The 14,246-nt window shown below is 48.5% G+C and overlaps 1 protein-coding gene across 2 annotated transcripts in view; it reads right to left on the bottom strand.

Annotated features, from left to right (window-relative positions):
• UBE2L3 (ubiquitin conjugating enzyme E2 L3) overlaps nt 1-14,246 on the bottom strand; it is a 56,564-nt gene that overhangs the window by 25,043 nt on the left and 17,275 nt on the right. Inside the window, exon 2 of one of the 2 annotated variants that reach the window (XM_003807746.4) lies at nt 6,144-6,239. The exons of the other annotated variant lie outside the window; for it this stretch is intronic. Coding sequence (XP_003807794.1) covers nt 6,144-6,239 — 96 coding nt within the window. The remainder of the gene's footprint in view (nt 1-6,143; nt 6,240-14,246) is intronic. 2 annotated transcript variants of the gene reach the window in all.

Below are 14,246 nucleotides of genomic sequence, written 5' to 3'. Positions count from 1 at the left end.
CCTGGCCAACATGGCGAAACCCCGTGTCTACTAAAAATACAAAAGAATTAGCCAGGCGTGGTGGTGCATGCCTGTAGCCCCAGCTGCCAGGGAGGCTGAGGCAAAAGATTGCTTGAACCCAGGAGGTAGAGGCTGTAGTGAGCCGAGATCACACCATTGCACTCCAGCCTGGGAGACAGAGTGACTCTGTCTCAAAAAAAAAAAAAAAAAAAAAAAAAAGAAATGGAACTAGGCGGGTGGGGGCATGGTGGCTCATGCTTGTAATTCCAGCACTTTGGGAGGCTGAGGCAGGAGGATCGCTTGAGCCCAGGAGTTTGAGACCAGCCTGGGCAACATAGGGAGAACCCATTTATTATTATTATTATTTTAATAAAATAGAGACGGGGTCCTGCTGTATTGCCCAAGCTGGTTTTGAACTCCTAGGCTCAAGCGATCCTTCCACCCCAGCCTCCCAACGTGCTGGGAATATAGGTGTGAGCCACTGCACCCAGCCCCCATCTCTATTTATTAAAAAAAAAAAAAAAAAAAAGGAAAGGGAAAGGGAGAAGGAAAGGGAACTAGAAATCAATAACAGAACTAGAAAACTCACAATTATGGGGAAATTAAACGTACTCTCTAACAAGCAATGGGTCAAAGAAGAAATCACAAGGGAAATTAGAAAATATCCTCAGAAAAAAAAATGACATACCAAAACTTAAGTTATACAGCAAAAGTAGTGCTCAAAGGGAATCTACAGCTTTAAATACCTACATTGAAAAAGCAAGTCTGAAATCAATAATCTAACTGGATATTTTAAGGAACAAAGAAAGTAATAACACAAGAAAGAAGTAAACAGTAAGCACAGAGGAGATAAATGAAACACACACACACACACACACACACACATTAATGAAACCTTCCTTGAAGAGATCAACAAAACTGAAAAAACTTTAGCTAGACTGATAAAAGGAAAAAGAGAAAAGACTCATATTATTAAAATAAGAAATGAGGCCGGGCATGGTGGCGCATGCCTGTAATCCCAGCACTTTGGGAGGCTGAGGCAGGCGGATCACTTGAGTCTAGGAGTTCAAGACCAGCCTGTGCAATATGGCAAAACCCCATCTCTACAAAAAAAAAACAAAATACAAAAATTAGCTGGGCGTGGTGGCTCATGCCTTCAGTACCAGCTACTCTGGAGGCTGAGGTGGGAGGATCGCTTGAGCCTGGGAGGTTGAGGCTGTGGTGAGCCATGATCATGCCACTGTACTCCAGCCTGGGCAACAGAATGAGAGCCTGTCTCAAAAAAAAAAAAAAAAAAAAAAAAAATCTACATATAAATGGATCAAAGATCCAAATTTAAGAGCTAAAACTATAAAACTCTTAGAAGAAAACTCAGGAAAATTTGCATGACCTTGGATTTGGCAACAGTGTCTTAAAAATCAAACCAAAGTATAGGCAACAAAATTAAAAATAGATAAATTGGACTTCTTTATTAAAAATTTAAGGCCAGGTGTGATGGCTCACATCTGTAAATCCCAGAGCTTTCAGAGGCTAAGCCAGGAGGACCACTTGAGCCTGGGAGTTCAAGACTAGCCTGGGCAACACAGCAAGACTCCATCTCTACAGAAAAAAAAATTAAAATTAGCTGGGTGTTGCAGCATGTGCCTATATAGTGCCAGCTACTTGGGAACACTGCTTGAGCCCAGGAGTCTGGGGCTGCAGAGAGCCATTATTGAGCCACTGCACTCCAGCCTGGATGACAGAGCAAGACCCCTTCTCTAAAAATAAAAATTAAATTAAAAAATTTAAAACTTTAGTGCATCAGGCCAGGCACAGTGGCTCACGCCTGTAATCCCAGCACTTTGGGAGGCTGAGGCGGACGGATCACTTGAGGTCAGGAGTTCGAGACCAGCCTGGCCAACATGGTAAAACCCTGTCTCTACCAAAAAATACAAAAATTAGCCAGGTGTGGTGGTGCACGCCTATAGTCCCAGCTACTCGGGAGGCTGAGGTGGGAGAATCACTTGAACCTGGGAGGCAGAGGTTGCAGTGAGACGAGATCGTGCTTCTGCATTCTGGCCTGGGCAACAGAGTGAAACCCTGTCTCAAAAAGAAACAAAAAAACAAAAAACACACCATGCAAAAACATGTTCTATATCCTTAGTATGAAGAAAACAGAAATCAAAACCACAATGAGACAGCACTACATACCAACTAGAATGGCTGTAACGTAAAAACAAAAAAAAAGTAAAATAACAAATGTTAGCAAGGATGTGGATGAACTGGAACCTTTGTAGTGGAAATTTAAGACATTACAGGATGGGCACAATGGCTTATGCCTATAATCCCAGCACTTTGAGAGGCTGAGATGGGTGGATCACCTGAGGTCGGGAGTTCGAGACCAGCCTGACCAACATGGAGAAACCCAGTCTCTACTAAAAGTACAAAAATTAGCCAAAATTGCTTGAACCCGGGAGATGGAGGTTGCAGAGAGCCGAGATCGCATCACTGCACTCCCCAGCCTGGGCAACAGAGCAAGGCTCTGTCTCAAAAACAAGAACAAAAATTAGCTGGGCATGGTGGTGCACACCTGCAATCCCAGCTACTCGGGAGGCTGATGTATAAGCATCACTTGAACCCAGGAGGCTGAGGTTGCAGTGAACCAAAATCACACCATTGCACTCCAGCCTGGGTGACAGAGTAAGACCGTCTCAAAAAATAAAATAAAATGGAATAAAATAAAAAGAAATTGGCTGGGTGTGGTGGCACACACCTGTAGTCCTGGCTACTCAGGAGGGTCGCTTGAGCCCAGAAATTCAAGGCTGCAATGGGCCATGATCACACCACTGCACCCTAGCCTGGGTGACAGCACAAAACCCTACCTCAAAAAACCAAAACATTATTATGAAGTTATGAAATGGTTTATTAAAAACTGCATGAAGGCCAGGCGTGGTGGCTCACGCTTGTAATCCCAGCACTTTGGGAGACTGAGGTGAGTGGATCACAAGGTCAAGAGACTGAGACCATCCTGGCCAACATGGTGAAACCCCGTCTTTACTAAAAATACAAACATTAGCGGGGTGTGGGGGTGCGCACCTGTAGTCCCAGCTACTTGGGAGGCTGAGGCAGGAGAATTGCTTGAACCCGGGAGGCGGAGGTTGCAGTGAGCCGAGATCGTGCCACTGCATAGCGACAGAGCGAGACTCCAACTCAATTAAAAAGAAAAAAAAGAAACTGCATGAAAAAAGGCTGAGAGGAAGTATGCTGAAGGTTAAGAGTGAACACATTCACTGGGCTAGAAGCTTCAAGAAGGTTGACTACCACACCTCTAGTTCCTAAAGGGCAGTACACAAAATGTAACTGAATTTCTTGATGATGTGATTATGGGTAATATTTTCTTCCTTAGACGTTACCTTAGCATCTTAGATGAAAAAAAATTACAGAAAAACAAATGTTTAAAGGGAATAGACCTGAGTTGCGTTGGCAACAATGAAGTCTCTAGGAAGTACCTCCCCAGCCTTCCCTCCCACCTGCCCTCCTCTGTGCACTACGACCAGGGCAATCGCTAGGTGGCTACCCAAGGACAGCACCACTCTCCACTAAGGACCAGGGCTGGGCTGCCACACCTTCATCGGCCTGGCTCTACTTTCACCCCAACTGGGCAGACCTCAGGTGAGTTTGTATAGTAGATTCCCATGCTGGCCCAGCCCGTCCAATGCAGGAAGACCTAAGGCCCAGGTTGGGGTACAAGTGTGGACCCTGGGGATGTCAGATGTCAAGAATGCCTTAACTGCTCTGGAGAAGGAAGAAGACTTCATTGAAACATTCCTCATACAAACCCAGGGGCCCTGGAAGAAAGCAAGGGAGAGGACCGAGAAGAAGTGGTATACACAGGGACAAGAGCAGCCCTGGCTGTTGCTTACTGTCTCCAAGGTGAAGCTTTGGCCTGGATAGCTCCCCAGAGCCTCAGCCCAAGCACACTGGGATTCTACCAGCCAGCCTCCACCTTTGCCCTAGTAAGATCTTAGCCCACTGCTCCATAGCCCCTGCCAGCGTGAAACCAGAGGGAGGCCTTTGCATGAGTTGGGGCAGAGCATGCCCAGCAGCAATCTACCCTTGGAGCTGGCTAGCAGGCTCTCAGGCCACTAAATTCTCAGGGCCAGACTGCCCAAGCCTCACCACTTAAAACCATTCCATTCATTTTTATCATTTTCCAAAGAGCCACAGATTAACTGTTCATTTCTTTGCTCAGTAGACTACACAATCTCAATTAGAAAAGGGACAAGAGGTCAGATGGTCCCGGCCATCTTCAGGTCCCTAGAGTAGGCAAGGGCTGCACTCACAGGCCAACCCCTCCCATGCAGAGGTGTCTCTGCCACCCACACCCTTTGCCCTGAGCCCTAACACCATCAAGCCTAAAGAAATCTAAAGGACTCATCTTCAAAATCAGACTGGAAGCTCCCAGATTTAAACATTCTGAGCATACTAAATCATTACAAAGCATATCTTTCCTTTGTTATCCAAATGATTATGGAAATAAACTACAAATCCAATAACTGCTGATCAAATTCAGGGACTTAAAAAAAAAAAGCATGACCTTATAACCAGCATCAAGAAGAAAGCATCTACAGGAGGGAGCATGCTCCATGCTCACCTTATAACCAGCATCAAGAAGAAAGCATCTACAGGAGGAAGCATGCTCCATGCTCACCTTATAACCAGCATCAGGAAGAAAGCATCTACAGGGAGAAAGCATCTACAGGAAGAAAGCATCTACAGGAGGAAGCATCTACAGGAGGAAGCATGCTCCATGCTCATGACCTTATAACCAGCATCAGGAAGAAGCATCTACAGGAGGAAGCATGCTCCATGCTCTGCTTTGGCAAAGCAGCCAATCCATCCATGAGAACAAATTATATACAGGACAGCGGCAGGCACAGGGCAAGGGCCAGAGGCTCAGATGTGCAAAGTGGGAATCAAACGGAACAGAGAAGGTGAGTGGATGAGGAAGAACAGGAAAGGAGGGCACTCACGCAGGACAAGGGTGTGAGCTGAGGTAGCTGAAGGCTACACAATGACCAAGTGAGGCGGCCTGGTGGACAGATGGTGCAGCTTCCGGGGAGAAGGCAGGAATGGAGACAGGTGTGGGAATCCTTCATGTCCGGCATAATCATCTATGATGCCGAAAGTAGTAGGGTCCCGAGACAAAACAGAACAGGAGAACAGCAGGAGACCAACAAGAGTCATGTTTAAGAGTGAGGAGGAAGGAGTGGCACAACAGGAGCGAGTGGCAGGCTGGTCACAGGACTGGGGGCTGGAACGCTGCCTGTGCTCCAAAAGCTCAGGAGGCAAGCAAGGGCCATGATGCCAGCACTGCCGAGCTAGAGGTGTGACAACAGTGGGGGCAGCCTGTGGGCTGGGTGTGACGTGGTTTCAGGAGAGTGAGAGGAAGGGGGATTGCAAACTGGAGTTAATTATAAGACAAGCCTCTTGAAGGGGAGGGGATCAAAGGATGCAGAAAAGAGTAGGCACTAAGAGGGTGCTAAGGAAAGCCATTGTTAGGAGGGCCTTGAGCCCATCAGAAGGCAGAAGACTGTGAGATGGGGGAGCTGGGCTGTGGGGGCAGACACTGGAGGCATAAGCCCCAGAAAAGACATGGGGTGAGGGGAACATGTGGGCAATTAGGAAAAGGGACTTGAGACAAATGGAAGGCACAGGTTGGAGGGGACCAGGAATAAAGCCCGAAATACAGGTATCCAAAGGGTTAGAGACATGAATGCAAAACCAAGAGAGAAAGCAAAATATCTAGAGGGGAATGCTTGTCCCCTCCTGAGGAGCTCAGAGAAGAAGGTCCTGCTGATCCATCAGGCCAGGCGCAGGGAAGTCAGGAAAGAGCAGGAGCACAGACACACTCCTTTTCTCTGTGTCTACAGATCTGCAAAGCTCAGGACTCCCTGAATTTGACAAAACGAGTGCCAAGATGTGACACTACTCAGGACCCAAGGCTACACTCCCTACCTTATCACCCTAGAGCGACAGCCACTTCTGTGCATCTGCTGGCTGCCTAGACTAAGAGCCTACTAAGGAGCAGAAAAACAAGCCCAACAGCACACACATCACCTTAAAGAATAATCTGGTAGGAAGTGGAAGTGTTCAATACTCACAGGAACAATAAGCCCTTGCCAAGTCAATAAATTAGCTTCATCAACCTGGATGTTACGGAAGTTTTTCATCCCACATTTGCGGATTTCTTCAAGCTCCTGTTGATTGACAAAGCATAAAGGGGTGTCAAATAGGGGAAAGCACCACATATTAAGATCCCTCCTGATGCCCTCAAATTAAACCAAGTGCCAAAAATGCTAATGACAAAATTGGACAGTGAGGACTAAACTGTGCTTGGAGTGGTTAAGGAGGCATGGAGCTGCCATGGCGGTCCCCTCTGCAAGGTCATTGCCTCTACCCATGCCCCAGACCAAGACAAGCCCCCACCTCAGTGAACCCCCCTGAATAGGACAGGGGGAACCATGCTTCTGCAGACGTACCACCTCCTCTTTGGGTTGATCACCATGGCTGTTTAAATCCCTCAGCACCCTGCATAGGGCAGACATGTGGCAGGTGCTATCCTGAGGTGCTGTACACCTGATACCTTCCAATCAAGATTCATTAAGCACTGATTATGCACCAGATGCTGAGAAGCTAAAGATGAATAAAACTGGGGACTGGGAACAAACCAGACACAAACGCATATCCAGTTTTCTACCCAGTGCTATAAGTGCGATTTCAGAAGGACTCCACCTCAACATGGGCACACAGCAAAGAGAACCATCCAGTCTGGGACTGGGGTGGGAGTGGGGGGGTGGGGACGGGAAACCTTCACTGAGCCTGTTTCCTCAGCTGCAAAACAGACCCAGAGTGCAGAAAAGGAAAGGGAAGCCATGTTGTGGGCAACAGGACCCCTTGCAAATATGTGGGGTTATTGTTGTATAAACAGTCAATGCAGCAAGTGCCATTTCACCCAGAAAGCACAAATGTACGACTTCAGGGTCCTGCCTGAGATGTCTTCAGAACTGTCTGTCACCTGTTTTTCAACTGTGCACCAGCCTGACATTTCCCATTGCCTCCAACATCTCAGTGAATGCCTGGCAGGCGCTATAACCCAAACCACCCAGCAATGCCCTCCCGCCAGAACACCAGCCTCGCCAACATTCCTCCACTCTGACACATGAAGTGCCACTCTACCCGCCTCAGCCCGGCCTCCCATCCAGTGGCACAAAAGCCGCCTCCACACCCGTCAGGCACCTTCTCTTCTGCAGCCCGAGCACCATCCAGCTGAGCTCTGCCTCCTTCGCCAGGCTGCTTCCTCTGGCCCAGCTCCAGCACCCTCCAGAACCTCCTTACATGGTACTTCAACTCACAGTGGCTTGGGGGCTCCCTATCAGCCCCCACATCAAGCCCAAAAGATCCTTGCACCTCATACTTCCATCACACAGTGGTAGTTTAAAAGGCACCCTGAGGCTACACAGGCAGGGAAGGAAACAATTTGCAAGGAAGGGGGAACCGGAGCCCAGGTTACTGGTTCTGAGTAGGAAGATGTGCTGGGCGCCCGGCCCAGAGCAGCAGAGAGGGAGAGTGCAGTGAATGAATACACGGAAGAGGTGGAACACACTGGTGCTTCATAGCAGGCAACAGGCACAAGTTTCCCCCCACAGGGTGCTCCTGCCTGTCACCCTCATCTGCCCACCACAATCACCTGGACTTGGGCCCAGCCCCAGAAAGTCTGGTCCAGCAAGTGTGGGTGGAGCCTGAACATAGGGATTTCTCACTGGCTATACCTGTGGTGAGAGAAGAGGCACTGCTGGGAGCGATGACGGATCCATTTCTCCCTGAGGAGGCGTTAGCGGCATGGGCTGCAACCTCCTGCAGTGAGGAATGGGGTGGCCTGCCCCCTCTCCACCTGCATGAGGCCCCTCTTTCCCTGCATAAGGAGGTACGGAACCTGAGGGACCACTCCAACCTGCCAACTGCCACCTGGTCCTCCTGCTCACAAGACTCATAAGAAATGCTCCCCTGGGGATTATGAAGCCTGGGCAGACTCAGAAAGGGGAAGAGATCTCACATCCACACTGCCACCTCCTTCCACTCTCCAAATAGAATGTAAGCTCAACGAGGGCAGGGATCAGGAAGCCCTGGTCCTGCCAGTGCCTGGCTCACAGTGGTGCTCAAACATGTGCTTAATGACCAGGTTGGTGGGTGGATGGGAAGCTGGGGCTTTGGGAGGAAAAAGGACTGGGGTGGGAAGGATTTTCTATAAATACAGTTCCAATGCTGTGTTTGGCTTTTTTGACCTTGGCTCAAGATACCAGAGTAAGATTCTTGGCTAAGGACAGGATATACCATGCATGTCCCTTAAGGCTGGAGTCCTAGCAAACAAAATGTTTTAAACCAAATACAGATAGGAAAAAATATGCCACACAGAACTTTGAAACTAGACAACTAAAAAAAGAAGAAACAACAGTGAAGATATCTAACATTTATGGGAGAAAACAAATTTTAAAATCATCTGTAAATATACTTTATGGTTTCAGAAATCCACACTCCAACAGTATAAAGTATGGGTGATGGCTGAGTGCGTTGGCTCACACCTGTAATCCCAACACTTTGGGAGGCCAAGGTGGGTGGATCACCTGAGGTCAGGAGTTCGAGACAAGCCTGGCCAACATGGCGAAACCCCATCTCTACTAAAAACACAAAAATTAGCCGGGTGTGGTGGTGGGCGCTTGTAATCCCAGCTACTCGGGAGGCTGAGGCAGGAGAATCGCTCGAACCCGGGAGGCAGAGGTTGCAGTGAACTAAGATCGCACCACTGCACTCCAGCTTGGGCGAAAAGAGTGAAACTCTGTCTCGAAAAAATAAAAAAATAAAAAAATAAAGTAGGGATGATGAACACAAGGTAAATTTCACAAGAATTACAAAAATATGGCAAGATGGAACTCAACTGTTACATGAGAGTGAAAAACTGTATCTTGCTCAAGAAAAAGGAGAGGAAGCAGTCAGTGAGGAGCACTAAGGGCAGGGGTGCAGAAAGGACACTTACTGGTGCTTTGGTATCAAGGAGATCCAGGGGATCCACAGACAAAGATAAAAGCAATACTGCCATGGGAGTGAGCCACACACCTGGCCAGAAAGAAGAATGGGCAACCCTGAGGATGCTAATGACAGCAGGGTTGGGAAGCTCAGAGAATCCTAAGTAGGGTTATCAGATAAACTCCCAACTTACCTTGCCGTCAAGTTAAGCTCTCCAAAGACAGAAAAGGCAACCTCCTTTACATGATTCTAACCAACAAGGAAGAACTGATTATAAGGCAAAAGTGAGAGAAACAGGCAAACAAACAAACAGGCCCTGACATCTTCAGAGAATGATGAGCATACCATAGTAGAAAGTTTCTCAACAGGGTGTTGCTGGCATCCAGATACGACTCTGCACTTGAGCCTCCCAAGCCCTTACCCTGAGACAGATGCCAGGCACTGTGACCAACCCACCCCAATTTCCCAACATCCCCTACAGCTTCCACTGAGAACCACGGGCACTATGAGTGGCCAGGATGCTAAAAGACCTGCACTGCACAAGACGGTCCTGTGGACAGAAACTATTTAGCCCAAAATGCCAATCATGCCAGGCGCAGTGGTTCACGCCTGTAATCCCAGCACTTCGGGAGGCCGAGGTGGGCGGATCACGAGGTCAGGAGATCAAGACCATCCTGGCTAACACGGTGAAACCCCGTCTCTACTAAAAATACAAAAAAAATTAGCCGGGCATGGTGGCGGGCGCCTGTAGTCCCAGCTACTCGGGAGGCTGAGGCAGGAGAAAGGCGTGAACCCAGGAGGCGGAGCTTGCACTCAGCCAAGATTGCGCCACTGCACTCCAGCCTGGGTGACAGAGCGAGACTCCGTCTCAAAAAAAAAAAAAAATTCCGATCATGCCTCCACTGAGGAAAACAACTTCAAGAAGATAAATTCAGGCCAGGCGCAGTGGTTCACACCTGTAATCCCAGCATTTTGGGAGGCCAAGGCAGGCGGACTGCTTGAGCCCAGGAATTCAAGACCAGCCTGGCCAACATGGCAAAACACTGTCTCTACTAAAAAAAATACAGCCCGGGTGCAGTGGCTCATGCCTGTAATCCCAACACTTTAAGAGGCCAAGGCAGGTAGATCACAAGGTCAGGAGTTCAAGACCAGCCTGGCCAAGATGGTGAAACCCCGTCTCTACTAAAAATACAAAAAATTAGCCGGGCGTCATGGCAGGCACCTATAATCCCAGCTATTTGGGAGGCTGAGGCAGAGAACTGCTTGAACCCAGGAGGCGGAGGTTGTAGTGAGCCAAGATTGCGCCACTGCACTCCAGCCTGAGTGACAGAGCAAGACTCTGTCTCAAAAATAAATAAATAAAAATAAAAAACAAAAAAAGTAGCCAGGCATGGTGGTACATGCCTGTGGTCCCAGCTACTTGGGAGGCTGAGAGGTGAAAGCGGAAGAATCACCTGAGCCCTGGCAGTCAAGGCTGTGCAGTGACTCAAGATTACAACCACTGCACTCCAGCCAGGGCAACTGGAGTGAGAACCTATCTCAAAAAAAAAAAAAAGAAAGAAGAAGAAAAATTGGAATCATTCAGAGATCAGTTCCATCTGAATATCTGAGACTCAAAAGGCCAGATGACTCAAACCCTCAAGATGGTTGTAAACCCTCAAGAAAACTGTGCCCCGATAACGGAGAATGGTCCTGACAGTGAAGAATTAGGGAAGGAATTGAAGGAAACCAATGTAAATTCCAAGAAGTGGAATTCAAAAGGATGTTACAAATGACAGAAGAAAGGACCTGATAAAAACCGCAAGAGCAGCCCAGCTCTAAAACAGAGTTAGGAAGACCAAAGCCAAGAATGACAGATGCTTACAAATAACACTCCCACAAAGGTTTGTTTCAGTTCTGCTCAGAGCAAGAAGCAACCCAAGTCAGCTGCTCAGGGCTGATGGTGCACTGCTGACAAAGACAGAAAGAGTTCAAGGGAAAGCACCAGGCAGCTCACACATTCCTTCTCTTGATGGGGACAGCAGGCTTCCCAACCAGGGCAGGTGGTGCAGGAGAAAGAGAGCAATGCTTCTCAGAATGAGGTCCACTTCGGAGCCCAAGTAGACTTCAGTGTATAGAGGGAACTGAAAAAGCCCAGGGGTGCCACCCAGCTCCTGAAAATGGAAAACACCCATGCCCCAAACTCAACCCCAGAGAGCTTGATGCCCACTCCAGGGCAAAGTGTGGAGCATGGCAGAGAGGGATGGTTACTTAACAGCTTTGCAAGCACTAACAGGAGAGATGGGCCCTGGGCCCCAGCAGAAGGCCACGGACTCAAGTCCTGAGAGGAGATGGGAGAACAGGAGACTGCTGTGTATAGCCAGTGCTCAGTCACACAGCTCAGATGTACACACCTGCGTCTTGGCAAAGCAGTTAACAAAGTTCCTCTTTTGCTTCTTTTTGGGATCTACAATGAGGCCTAGAAAACTGTTCAAAATCTCCCCAGGTAACCCTCACACAAGGCCAGGTTTCAGAACCCTTCAGGAGCCACTAATCAAGAAATCTAGGCCAGGCGCGGTGGCTCACGCCTGTAATCCCAGCACTTTGGGAGGCCAAGGCGGGCGGATCACGAGGTCAGGAGATCGAGACCACATGGTGAAACCCCGTCTCTACTAAAAATACAAAAATTAGGTGGACATGGTGGCGCGTGCCTGTAGTCCCGGCTACTCGGGAGGCTGAGGCAGGAGAATAGCTTGAACCAGGGAGTCGGAGGTTGCAGTGAGCCGAGATTGCGCCACTGCACTCCAGCCTGGCGACAGAGCAAGACTTCGTCTCAAAAAAAAAAAAAAGGAATCTATGCCAGTGCCAGGCGTGGTGGTTCATGCCTGTAATCCCAGCATTTTGGGAGGCCAAAGCAGGTGGATCACTTGAGGCCAGGAGTTTGAGACCAGCCTGGCTGACATGGTGAAACCCCATCTCTACTAAAAATACAAAAATTAGCCAGGCATAGGGGTGCATGCCTGTAGTTCCAGCTACTCGGGAGGCTGAGGCATGAGAATTGCTTGAACAAGTGAGACAGAGGTTGCCGTGAGCCAAGATCACACCACTGTACTCCAACTCCAGCCTGGGCGACAGAGCGATAACCTATCTTAAAAAAAAAAAAAAAAAAAAGGCCGGGCACAGTGGCTCACACCTGTAATTCCAACGCTTCAACACTCTGGGAGGCTGAGGTGGGTGGATCACTTGAGGACAGGAGTTTGAGAGCAGCCTGGCCGACATGGTAAAACCCTATCTTTACTAAAAATACAAAAATTAGCCGGGCATGGTGGTTGACTCCTGTATTCCCAGCTACTTGGGAGGGTGAGGTTGGAGAATCACTGGAACCCGGGAGGTGGAGGTTGTGGTAAGCTGCAATCACACCACTGCACTTGAGCCTGGGTGATAGAGCAAGACTCCGTTTAAAAAAAAAAAAAAAAAAAAGGCTGGGTGCAGTGGCTCAAGCCTGTAATCCCAGCACTTTGGGAGGCCGAGGTGGGCGGATCACTTGAGGTCAGGAGTTTGAGAACCAGCCCGGCCAACAAGGTGAAACCTCATCTCTACTAAAAATACAAAAATTAGCTGGGCATGGTGGCGTGCACCTGTAGTCTCAGCTACTCGGGAGGCTGGGGCAGGAGAATCGCTTGAACCCGGGAAGTGGAGGTTGCAGTGAGCTGAGATCACGCCACTGCACTCCAGCCTGGGTGCAGACTCCCAGAGTGAGACTCCGTCTCAAAAAAATAAAATAAATAAAATAAATCTAGACCAGGAGCCAGGGGCGGTGGCTCACACCCGTAATCCCAACACTGGGTGGTCAAGGCAGGAGGATCACTTAAGCACAGGAACTCAAGACCAGCCTGGGCAATACAGCAAGACCCTATCTCTACAAAAATAAAAAAATTTAAAAATTAGCCAGGTGTGGTGATGTATGCCTGTGGTCCCAGCTACTCAGCAGGCTGACTTGGGATGGCCAGTTGAGTCCAAAAGGTTGACGCTGCAGTGAGCCATGATGGTGCCACTACACTCCAGCCTGGTCAACAGAGCAAGACCCTGTCTCAAAAAAAGAAAAACTAGAAAAGAAATCCAACAGCACTAGACGACCCTTCCCCCCACAAAATATGTAGGAATCCTCCCATCCAATATTTCCAGCCAAAACTCTTTGGTGCAACCCAGTAATTCCAACTAAAGCTCTTTGGTGCAACCCAAATGAGCAGTGTGCAGAATCCTACCAAGTCAGCCTGGTGATTTCCCCCCTCTATGTCTTTCCCCAGGATGTCTCCTGGAAGGATGTCCCTAACTGTCCTGCCTATCACCAGCCCCACATCCCCAACATGCTCATCATTGAAAGCCTCTCTCAAATGCCTGTTCCTCTAAGGAGCTCCCCAAGCCCTGGCTAAAGGTGATGCTCCTTTCTCTCAACAGCCACTACAATGTTTCTGTACAAAATGGATAAACAGAGGCTGGATCAAGAAGAGCTGAGGAGAATCGAATGGCTTTAGAACTGGTGGCCTGAAGTCACCCTGGTGGGAAGTGGGCTGAGAGAGATGTAGTTAGGTACCACATATCAGGGAAGGAACGAATACAGGCTTAAAGACCAAACCTCTAAGGGTCCTTGATAGGAAAACAACACCCCAAATCACAGAATGAAATATTTTAGAGATCCAGTAAAGACCTGGACTTGGTTCCAAACACTTAATTTTTCACCAAGCACAAGGCATGAACCTTAGCAGCAGCGTGAAAAACTGACTGGTTTAGCTGACCAATCGTTTGTGCCATGTTTAGCGTCCAGGCCACCCTAAACTATTCAGAGCCAAATGCTGTGTCCAGTTCTGGACACCATACTTTAGAAGACCACATCAAATAAGGGCTGCTCAGGACAAGAACAGCAAGGACCATATCCTACCAGGAACAATCAAAAGGTCCAGGAACCTATGGCCTAAAGACATGTGAAGATGACACACATCTGTCTTCAAATGTTAAAAAGTTCACCTGCTGGCTGGACGAAGTGGCTTATGCCAGTAATTCCACATTTTGTTGTTTTTTGTTTGTTTGTTTTGAGACGGAGTCTCGCTCTCCAGGCTGAAGTGTGGAGGCGTGATCTCAGCTCACTCCAACCTCCGCCTCCCAGGCTCAAGTGCTTCTTATGCCTCAGCCTCCTGAGTAGCTGG

This window comes from Pan paniscus, chromosome 23 (assembly GCF_029289425.2).
Source record: "Pan paniscus chromosome 23, NHGRI_mPanPan1-v2.0_pri, whole genome shotgun sequence".
Classification (NCBI taxonomy): Eukaryota; Metazoa; Chordata; class Mammalia; order Primates; family Hominidae; genus Pan; species Pan paniscus.
Note: the sequence above shows the minus strand (reverse complement) of the source record. Positions and strands in the feature narration are given on the sequence as shown.